Raw genomic sequence first — 11,730 nt, forward strand, 5'->3', positions numbered from 1 at the left:
GTCCAGAGATCGTTTTTTTAAGAGGGGGCGGACCATCGCGTCCTTGAGCGCATTCGGGAACTGTCCCTCCAAGAGGGGCGTGTTGATAATGTCCCGCAATGCGCCTCGCAACCCCTCGGGACCCGCTTTAATAAGCTACGAGGGGCACGGATCAAGGTCGCATGTCGTTGGGCGCACAGAGACGAGCAATCTGTCCACTTCGTCCAGACTGAGCTGATTAAAACACTCTAAACCCGCTACCAAGGACGCGCAAGGGGCCTCAAGTTCGCTCACTGTCTCAATTGTGGCGGGCAGGGCGCGGCGAAGCTCCAAGACTTTATCCGCGAAGAAGCTCGCAAAAGCCTCGCAGCCAATGTCCAATTCCCTAACGTTTTGCTTGCCCTGAGGCAAGGTTGTCAAACTCCGAATTACACTAAATAATTGGGCCGGGCGCGAGCTCGCGGACACAATCTCAGCCGCATAGAAGTCCTTCTTAGCGGCCTTAACTGCCATCTCATAGGATCTCATAGGCTGTTTGGAGTCCCGTTGCCAGAGCGACGCGTAGCGTCACATCCTGGCGATGGCGGTGCAACGCGTATCGCTGTCCCCCGCGGCAGGGATCCTGTGAAGACGTGTGGATCCCCCGCCGCGGCTTGGCAGCCCTACTTTGTTCTGTCTTTGTCTAGTTCCAGCCTTCTTCAGAGGCTTTCTAAACATCTCCATTTTTTTCTCTTACTGTGGCAAGTAGAGGCTTCTGAAAATGAATGCAGAAGTTCTTGTCCAGAGAAGACCATTAAGAGTGTGGAGTGTGGCTGAATTGATAAGCCTTTTGTTTGCTGGAATGTAGATCTGTGTTTGTATAAATTTTAAGCAGAAGAAGCAGTTTCACTGCTGGTTTAGAGCAGTTTAGAGCTGAATCTAGTAAAGGTCACTGTTTTTTTTTTCCTTTTTGTAAATGATATTGAAATCAAAATATTGAGCCAGATGTCTGGAAAGGCGGGATATAAATATAAACAATGAATAAATAAATAAATGATATAAACTTCAGTGTTAGATGCTTGGACTCTGAAAATTTTGTACATTGCATGAGGCAGATACTTTGTCCCCGAGCATAATAAAACAGGCTTGTTCGACTACAAAATAAATGAGGCTACTTTTCACAACTTATTTGATATGATGGAGCTGAAGGTAAGACTTTTAATGCAGAGAATCTTAGTGACTATGTTGAGTGACTTAAAAAAAAATTATGTCACTGTTTTCTTGCCTTTTCACAGTTTCCCCTGAAATGAAACATTTTTCTATTTTTGTTGACTGATAAAATTTCAAATGTGATTCCTTTAACCTCTTTGGTAGGTTAGAAATGAGTTCTTGTAGAGCGACTCTGAAGCTTAAGAAGGATTATTGATCCCTACCACCAGTATGAAAAACGTTATGGAACAGTCAGATCCTTTCTTGGGTTCAGCTTGTATAACATTGTAGAAGTAACAGCCACCCATGTTTAAGTTTAAGTGGCAGGTTGGCATGGTTGACTGCATTGCACCAGTAGAGATCCACAGGTGTCTGCTTACACTTTAGAAAACTGATGGCATTACTCTTGCAGATAAAAGCAGAAGCAGTGGGTAAACTATTTTTATTTAGAAATGCTTTATGGAGTGTAGTGAAAACCCCATTGCTAACCATGTAAACAGCCTACAACATTTACATAGTATTGGAAAAGCAAGTCATATAATGTTAGGAAGGTTCTAGCTTTGGTATGCATTTAAGTCTTGAAAGCCAAAGCTGTGACCATTCACCATGTTCTTATTCCTGAGAACATGCAGTAGAGTTCCAGTATTGTACTAGTTTATAAATGTCCATCTGTAGTTTGCCCGTGTTCCCTTTGTGGTTTTCTTGGTTGCACTTAAGTAGAACTGCTTAAATGATTTGAAATTTGTTGTGTTGTTCTGGTTTTAACCGAAAACGATCAATTATTATTGTAAGCCACCTTGAACCACCAGGAAATGTGAGGTATAAATGTTTTAATTAAAAAAGAAATTGTTCTACAGAAATAATGGCGTTTACATTGCCCAATGAATGAAATCTTATTACAGCATCCTGCCAGAGCAATCCAAACACTTCAGCAAGGGGCACAGTTTACATTGTAGATAGCTATTTTGTGTATAATGATAATTTAGAATTATTATAATTTCATTGTTCAGGCAATACAGTATTTAAGAAATAGTGTCTTGTACTGAGCTGCATGTAAATTAGCAAATTTGTTAATTCTTTAGGCCGCTGTAGTGTTTTATAGAGCTGTAACATGGGGGTGTCTCTGTGGGGGGGCATAAATATCAATTTTGGGTAAAATGGAAATTTATAAAATCTAAACCTTGTAATTGCCTTAATATTCCTTCTGCAGATTGTCAGTCAGTTACAGTGCTGAATTTTTTCAGTTTGTGTCTTTAGAGCTTTAGGAAAAAATTGCTGTGGCAGTCTTACACTGACAAATAATGCCAGCCTAAATGCATGTGACTATCTGAAGTTATTTGACCAGAACAAATTAATGTAGTATTTCTAGTACCATGCAGACCAATTGAACATATACTTTCTTGTGTGTCCATTGGAAGGCTGGTAGAACAGTTGTCCAATCTTGTCACATTTCTACTGTATAGTATGTGCAACAGTCTCATAGAGACTTCCTTTCACCTGTAGTCTTAACATTTTGTCTTGTATGTTTGCATAGTTCAGGTTTTTAGGTGTTTTTATATTGCCTGCCAACAGATAGTTTGCTGTATTTTCTGGGTTCTAGGATATCTGTATTGGTTCTAGAATAAACTTTTGTAAAATGTGATGTATTCAGGTTCTTTAGTTTTTTTAACTAAAATGTTAAAGTGCCTAATTTAAATTATGTTTCAGTTTCAGTGCAGAACGGTTCGATTCATCAAAAGGATGCAGTAAATGATGATGATTTTGAGCCATATCTAAGTAGCCAGACAAATCAGGTGAGTTAAAAGAGCATTTCAAGAATCTTAATTTGTTTATTGTTTAGCCTAATAAGCAATTATATTAAGTTTTTCTGAAATAAATTTTCAAATAAAACTCTACTGACAATTGTAAACTTTTCAAAGAGTTACTTTTGCTTACGTTCTTGATCTTTAGAAGATAAGCTGCTGTAGATTGGATACAACTTGCAGAAGGGATTGGTGAAACTGATCTTTCACACCCTTCTCTTAGAACCCTGCTCCTTGTTCCAAAGTTCTGGTCTAAAGATCAGAGAACTCTTGTGAATAGAATGCACTATATTGTTGTGGTTTAGCTTCAGTTATCATTTGGCCTGATTTCCTCTTTGCTGTGGTTCGTTTTGTTCTTGAGTGTCTCCTGATCATCAGAAAGAACTTTGGGGGCAAACAGCTGAATGTTAGTAGAAGGCAAGGGCAGACCAGCTTCACTAACTCCTTGCAGGTGTTTTTCTGCTGCCTCCAACCCAAAGTGTCATAGTAAATATTTTTGTTAGAAATTGGTGAAAATTAGTGCTTAGCAGCTGATGGTCTTTGCAAATTTTTATTCGCCCTTCAGAACAATAAATTCCATGGGTTGGCTCCAAAGGAGTGCTAATGGAGTGTATTTTCACATCACTTACACTACATCCTGTTGTTCCCTTTGAAATACTGCCTCTAAGTGTCAGGGAACTGTCAGCAACAGCATTGTTTGTGATTTGAAAGTCTGCAGTGGGGGCAATTGGTGAAAATTTTTCTTCCCCATGTTTATGAGCAATTGTAGTAACTTCCCATTCATGACAACACAGTGAGTAACAGCTACCAAAATTGTATTTATTACAATATTTGAAAGGTGTAAAATATATATGTGACATTTATTATTATTATTATTATTTACTTGATTTATAAACCACCCTCCCCTATTGCTTGGAGCTTAGGGTGGTGAACAACATTTCAGTAAATCATTACAATCAAACTAAAACAATTTAGAACAAACAAATCTAAACACATAGCGTTTAAAGAATCGATTTATGTCTTAGCCGTGGGGGGGGGGGAGGAAGGAGCCAGGCTCAGTGGAAACTCTTGCTGTCCTCAAACACAGGCCTGGTAGAACATTTCTGTCTTATGAGACTTTCAGAAGTGTACTAGGTCCTACAGGACATGGATGTCATTTGGCAGAGAGAGCCACCAGGCTGGTGCCAAGGCCAAAAAGGCCCTGGCTGTGGTTGAGGACAGCTGGATGTCTTTTGTGCCAGGGATGACCAGAAAGTTCTTCTCTCCAGATCATAGTGCTCTTCTGGGGGTATACCAGGAGAGGCAGTCCCATAGATACATTGGTCCCAGATCACTTAGGGCCTTAAAGGTTAAGTCCGAAGAAAGGGGGCTGCCCTAAGGCAAATGAAGAAGAAAAAAAACGAAGTGGTGCAGAGGAACAGGAATCTTTAATGATTATAACCCCAGACTATTGTCTCCTCAATTTATCAATCTCGTTATTACTTTTAAATACTCCCTTTAATTGAATACTGGAGCCAGTATTGAAAGCAGCCAGTTAAGAAATGAATTCATCCACCACCATTGAAAGGTGGTAAAATTAAGTTTGTATATAAACAAGCAATGCCAAGAGCCTAATACACATTTATTTTTATGTCCTGCAACAAAACATTCTGATGCAAAATGATAAATAAGATTCAGCCAGCACTTTTTCTCTGTCTTGGCCAATTCTCCTCCTCATTATAGGCCCTATATCATGTGGTTTTTGCCTGAGGATATCCCAAAACCCCAAATACAGTGTTTTTGGTGGTCAAAAGGGATCCCTTCTTCTCTTTTTCACCAGCAGAAAAAGTGATTGGATCCAACCTTTGTGCTTCCACTAAGAATTGCCCAGAGGCACTACCATAAAATGCTGAAAATATTAGGTGTCACAATAAAATTTCTAGGCACCATAGTGACCTGGCATCTGGGTTTTGTCTAGCCTTGTGGTAGTAGTCCTGAAAAGCAGTAGCTGCAAATAGACAAGTAAGATGACAAGTGCTAGGAAAACCTGTAAATAGAGGCTTGGGTCCTCTAGAAGTTTTCCATGGGCAGAAGGCATTTCTGTCTCCTAAGAACAGGCGAGTCTTAAGAACAGAAGCAGAGGTCAGGTCTGCCCTGGCAGGGGGCAGTTGGCAAATATTCAACCATATATGAATTCTCTGGTGGATCCAGGCCAAGGCATATAAATTGATACTGTTCAGGAATACTGTGTTGAGATGAAAGGGACTTGGCATGGTAAAGAAAACCAAGAATTTGTGAGTATAGAAATCATTTGGCTTTCACAAGGAAATGCCTTGCACAACATTAAGAACCACCCCACTGTCTTTCAAGTTGTGCAAGCAAAAGCCATCTGCAGTAGTGAATTGGCAGCCCTCTGCAATTCCTGAAAAGGCATTCCATTAATGACATCTGCTCCAGGTAGAAACACTAAGATATTCACTCAGTAATGGGAGCAAATACATTGGGAATGAGGATGGGGGTAAGTAGTTAGTGTTGAATTTTTAAAGTGTTGTGAGCCATGGTGAGAACTTTAGTTGTAAAGAGCACTTGGTTTTTCTATAGGGAACACGTTGGCATAGCATTAAGTATGGATGACAAACAAGAATTAGCATTAATTCCTTAAGTGCTAGCAACAGAAGTATATCTCGCAAACCATCTGTCCATCGATGCAATTATATTCATTTGATAGACAAAACGAATGCTTGCCTTCTAATTTCTCATGACCATTAGCGTATGGTATAAGCCATGAATTTTTCCAGTTGGGGCTCAGAATGAAGTGTTTTTTCACCCAATAACTCTGCCAGCTTACTGTTCTTTACTCTGAGGTCCTATACAGTTGCTTTCCTTCATCTGGGGGGGGGGTACTTGTTTTCTGATGGTACATGTGTAGAGGTGCATTAGTAATATTGTGGGTTTTTTAAAAGAAAATTCGGAAGGTTGTTCTTGACAAGATAGTGTATTTGTAATAAGAGATGTAAAATTTCAAGAAGTTTGGGGGGGAGAATGTAAATATATGCAGTACATACTTTTCCTATCATATCTAAACTATTATTACTGATGTAACATAAAGCACATCATAACATAGTTTATAAAATTTGGTGTATTCCTTATTGCTGCATAAGTAATAGTCACAGGTGTCAGCAGGACTTAATGAAGATATGAGTATAGTAAAATACCATCTAACATTTAATTCTGTTTAAACAATAAAATACTGGAATGGGTAAGTATAAGAGAAGGCAACTTAAAGCTGTAAGTACAGTGCAGCAGGATGTCTCTAGTGTTGAAGATCCTTTGTGTGTTTGCAAACAGGAAGTATGCTTCTCTTTTGAGTTCAGGCTTCATGCAACAGGATTCAGTCATCATTTAGCAGGCCTTCCTATTTTTTTTGTAGGAAAAACGATTCAGTTTTTGATGTTTTTAATGGAATAATAAAAGCAAGAATTCCTAGCTTTCCTGTAAACATGTGCAAATCTGCATTATTCATTTCTGGGATATAGTCTGAAAGAGGAAAGAATGCACTCCCTTTTAATTTACAAAAACCTTTGTACCTGCTTATGTGGAGGTGACTTCTTATTTTCTGTAGGTGGTCACAGGAGAGGTAATTACCAGAGTTGTCAATAGCAAATCTGCCTTCCACAGTTCCATTGGTGACTTAACAAGGAATACAAGTTATTACCAGTGGCCATGATGCATACAACAGAGGCAAGTTGCTAAGGGGAATATTTGCCCATTTACACACTGGACAGATGGTCTGTATTACCAGATCTCATAGCATGTATCATTTGTTTAAGGTAGGAGAGAGGAAGGGAAGCCAGGGGAGACAACTGGAGAATGTTTATAGTATTACTTGCTATCAAAACACTTAATTCCAATAATTTAATTGAAAATATGCATTCCTGGTCTTTACTAGACCAGCTGTCCTCTTAACCATTGTTGCCTATGTTGCCTCTAAGTTGGCAACTATGTTTCTGTTTCAGCTCTTTGCTCTAAGACCAGATTTTTCTTTTAGAAAGCTAACCTTCAGAAATTAACTTAATATTAGATGTTTACCTGTGATATTTTTAAATATAAAACTTAATATTAGACATTTAAATATATAACTGTAATCACATTAAGAAAGTAGATGAAGCACCAAATGTGATTCTTCTGATACTGATTTTTGTTCTACTGCAGAGTAATAGCTATCCACCAATGTCAGACCCATACATGCCTAGTTATTATGCACCATCCATTGGATTTCCATACTCTCTGGGTGAAGCGGCTTGGTCTACAGCAGGAGATCCTCCAATGCCATACTTGACAACTTATGGACAGATGAGCAATGGTGAACACCACTACATCCCTGATGGTGTGTTTAGTCAACCTGGGGCTTTAGGAAACACCCCTCCGTTCCTTGGTCAACATGGATTTAATTTTTTTCCTGGGAATGCAGATTTCTCTACATGGGGGACAAGTGGATCTCAGGGGCAATCAACTCAAAGCTCTGCTTATAGCAGCAGCTATGGCTACCCACCTAGCTCTCTTGGCAGAGCTATAGCCGATGGACAGGCTGGATTTGGCAATGATACCTTAAGCAAGGTGCCTGGTATTAGCAGCATTGAGCAAGGCATGACTGGATTGAAAATTGGCGGTGATATGACAGTTGCTGTAACAAAAACTGTTGGTTCAGCTCTGAGCAGTACAGGAATGACAAGCATTGCAGCAAATAGTGTGCCTGCAGTTAGCAGTTCAGCACCTAAACCAACCTCTTGGGCTGCCATTGCTAGGAAGCCTGCTAAGCCTCAGCCAAAACTTAAGCCTAAAGGTAATGTGGGAATTGGGGGGCCTGCTGTCCCACCACCCCCTATAAAACACAACATGAATATTGGAACTTGGGATGACAAAGGGTCTGTAGTCAAAGCTCCCCCAACCCAACCAGTACTGCCTCCTCAGACTATAATTCAGCAGCCTCAGCCATTAATTCAGCCACCACCAATGGTGCAAAGCCAACTGCCTCAGCAGCAGCCGCAGCCACAGCAGCAACAAGGACCTCAGCAACAGGCCCAGCCACATCAGCTGCAGCAACAACAGCTGCAGAATCGCTGGGTAGCTCCTCGCAATAGGGGTGTAGGCTTCAATCAGAGCAATGGAGCTGGCAACGAAAACTATGGTATAGGTGTTATACCAGTTAGCTCTTCACCTTCTGGTGTAGAAGTGCACCCGGTACTGGAGAAACTAAAGGCCATAAATAATTATAATCCCAAAGACTTTGACTGGAACCTGAAGAATGGTCGTGTGTTTATAATCAAAAGCTATTCAGAGGACGATATACATCGTTCCATTAAGTATTCAATCTGGTGTAGTACTGAACATGGTAATAAGCGCTTGGATGCCGCGTACCGTTCGCTGAATGGAAAAGGCCCACTCTATTTACTTTTCAGTGTGAATGGCAGTGGACACTTCTGTGGAGTGGCTGAGATGAAGTCTGTGGTGGACTACAACGCCTATGCTGGTGTCTGGTCTCAGGATAAATGGAAGGGGAAGTTTGATGTTAAATGGATCTTTGTTAAAGACGTTCCGAACAACCAGCTGCGGCACATTCGTTTGGAAAACAATGACAACAAACCAGTTACCAATTCGAGGGACACTCAAGAAGTACCCCTAGAAAAAGCCAAGCAAGTGCTTAAAATAATTGCTACTTTCAAGCATACCACCTCAATCTTTGATGACTTTGCACATTATGAGAAGCGTCAAGAGGAGGAGGAAGCCATGCGTAGGGTAAGAACCCCAAGTTACAGTCTATTCTTTTATGTTTTGAGTGCTTGTCATTTGAAATTATACCTTGCCATGACCATTTCCCATAACAAATCTTTGAAATCCCCAGGTACTGGGAGGAATCCTACAAACTGTTCCATTACAATTGCTGTGTTTGTGTCACAGTGGGTTGAATCCATCAGTATAAAGTCTTTGGAGGCAGTTCTCCAATTCTGGGTGTTTGGACCTAACCCACAGTTTCTTTAAAAACTTGACTGTAGAAAAGAGAGATTAACAGGTGACACCACCTCTCTGCTCCTTATGCCAGTGGAAACAGAACAGATAGTTAAACTAACCCTGTAGAGTGCCCTGGTATTCAAGACATGAAGTGTTACAGGGTAACATCTCACTCATAGAAGTAAGGAGTAGACTAGAAACTGGTTATCACAGTATGAGAGACTTTCTTACGTGTAATAATTGGGTTTTGTAGCAACTTACTGATCCTGAAAAGAGAATTTAAGCAGATTCTTAGTCTGAGTATAGACTCCCTACAATAAAGGCAAATAAGATAACAAAATCTAGATAACAAATTCATTTTTTTCACTGCCTCTTACTTGAACTATTCCTCTTCTACCACATGTTAGTCTCCTAAGGGTTCATACCTAACCTTAAACCAATATTTTGTTTAATCTGTTAAAACTGGGTATATCTGGGACGTTGACCTTAAGAATTATGATAGGTCATTTAAAGAGAGAGAGAGATGGATGGCTCACATATTACATGAGTGATATTGCTGCAGTCTTGTCCTAACACAAAATATGTCCTGTTTTTCTGTACTGGGATGATATTGGAGGCAGTGAATCTAAACAGGGTGGTACTTTGATCTCATAATTTCTCGGACCCAGCTGCTGGTAGTCTGCTTGCTGGGAGGGGCAACTCACATTGTCTGTGCTTAGTCTGCGGTATATCTTGATCAGAGTTGTTGCTGTTTGCAATCCAAATTTTGAAGAGGCTGCAAGTAAAAATTGTATTTAATCAAGAGATGAGTACTTTTTTCTCCTGCATCATGAGAGTAAATTTGGTGAAAGAGGAAAGCACACTTAAGTGTGCAAATCTAAATTTCACACTTTGTTTTATTTTAAAATTTTGTGCACTATTCACTATTAAAATGCATACTCTTACAACCCTATCAAAAGAAAGATAACATATGTGTTTGATAAGAACACAGTGCTTGAGACATGGCCATGTGAATGATTGACTGTATATTGACATATGCATGTTAAGTACTTAATAATTTTAATCTGCTATATTGTTCACACAGAAGGAAGAGTTCAAGTGAGGTCTGAGATTTTCTCTTCTTTAAGAGTAATAATATTCTTGATTAGTTGACTGGTATGAATATGCAGGATCTGCCCTCCCCAGGATCCCTCTCTTGTTGGGACCTTTTTGGTTTGTAGCCTACAGAAGGCTAGTGGAGAGGCATCCCCCCCCAATGCTCCCCTTCTCTCTCCCCTTTGGCCCACAAAAAAGCTGATGTTTGGGGGCACACATGGGCAGAAAGTCATACAACATGGTTGGTTGCTGTGAGGTGGAAGAAACTGGTGCCAGTGAAAAGCACTGCTTTGTGTCTGGTCTCCCAAATCCCAGCATCAGCTCTTAGCAGATCAAAAGGGCTGCTGGAAGAAGGACTGTGTGGGAAAATTTCTGCTTCTGTGAACCCCTTGTATATGACCCTAACCTGTAGATCTGTAGGAAGCAGAAATAATGAAGACACTGGGGCTGTCACTCATTCTTTGACACAATCTTGTGCAGAACAGGAGCAGGTTGGACTTGGAAGCTATTCTACTGGTATAATATACCCAGTGAGACTTAAAGCTCACCTTCCTGCCTTCTAGAGATTCTGAAGAACACTTAATATTCACAGAATATTAATAGCAATAATTTTTATTTTATTTATTTATTTTAGTAAGACTTATACCCCTCCTTCCCCGTGGAGTGGGCTCAGGGCGGCTTACAAGGGGCAAAGCCCATATAAAACAGATTAAAGCAATAAACCATTAATAACAATTTATAAAAATTATACTCAATTTAACAAGATGGTCTCTGGATGGTTCTCCAAAGGTGATTTTATCCTATAGCTCAACAAGGTAAATCCAGTGGCCACGCAGAAATTGTGGCAGATCTTCCTGGACCATCCTCACCCCGATGTTATCCACCTCATTGGTGGCAGTGGTAGTGGTGGCCCCATGTGAAAGCCTGGCAGAAGAGTTCCGTCTTACAGGCCCTGCGGAACTGCATAAGGTCCCGCAGGGCCCTGATCTCCTCCGGGAGCTCGTTCCACCAGGTAGGGGCCACCACTGAAAAGGATCTGGTCCTAGTCGTGGCGAGCCTTGCCTCCCGGGGGCCTGGAACAACCAGGCGATGTTGTGCCCTGGACCGAAGTGCTCTTGGGGGTATATATGGGGAAAGGCGGTCCCTCAGGTAAGTCGGACCCCGGCCATGAAGGGCTTTAAAGGTAAGTACCAGCACTTTGAAGCAGATTCGGTATGCTATTGGCAGCCAGTGCAGCGCTTTCAGCACAGGCTGGATGTGCTCCCACTTGAGGAGACCCATCAACAGCCTGTCCACCGCATTCTGCACTAGCTGCAGCTTCCGGATCCGCCCCAAAGGCAGCCCCATGTAGAGAGCGTTACAGTAGTCTAGCCTCGAGGTGACCGTCGCATGGATCACTGTAGCCAGGTCGTCGTGGTCAAGGAAGGGAGCCAACTGCCGAATCAGCCTAAGATGATAAAATGCCGATCTGGCAGTGGCTGCCACCTGGGCCTCCATAGTTAAGGAGGGATACAGAAGCACTCCCAAACTCCTAACCTCCGACGCTGGCACCAATGGCGCCCCATCAAAGGTCGGGAGAGGGAGCCCCAACCCCGGTCCACTCCGACTCAGGCACAGGACCTCCGTCTTCGCTGGGTTTAGTTTCAGCCGGCTCAGCCTGAGCCACTCAGCCACGGCC

General features: G+C 41.4%; 1 protein-coding gene across 3 annotated transcripts in view; it reads left to right on the forward strand.

Annotated features, from left to right (window-relative positions):
* YTHDF3 (YTH N(6)-methyladenosine RNA binding protein 3) overlaps nucleotides 1-11,730 on the forward strand; it is a 27,382-nt gene that overhangs the window by 8,864 nt on the left and 6,788 nt on the right. The window contains exons 1-3 of one of the 3 annotated variants that reach the window (XM_015411710.1): nucleotides 2,885-2,960; nucleotides 6,571-6,689; nucleotides 7,161-8,744. In XM_015411710.1, the coding sequence (XP_015267196.1) occupies nucleotides 6,672-6,689; nucleotides 7,161-8,744 (1,602 nt within the window). In that variant the 5' untranslated portion in view covers nucleotides 2,885-2,960; nucleotides 6,571-6,671. Of the gene's footprint in view, nucleotides 1-2,874; nucleotides 2,961-6,570; nucleotides 6,690-7,160; nucleotides 8,745-11,730 lie in introns of those variants that run through there. The other 2 variants (XM_015411708.1, XM_015411709.1) reach the window with 2 other exon arrangements.

Source organism: Gekko japonicus, unplaced genomic scaffold, assembly GCF_001447785.1.
Source record: "Gekko japonicus isolate JY-2015 unplaced genomic scaffold, Gekko_japonicus_V1.1 scaffold130, whole genome shotgun sequence".
Taxonomy (NCBI): Eukaryota; Metazoa; Chordata; class Lepidosauria; order Squamata; family Gekkonidae; genus Gekko; species Gekko japonicus.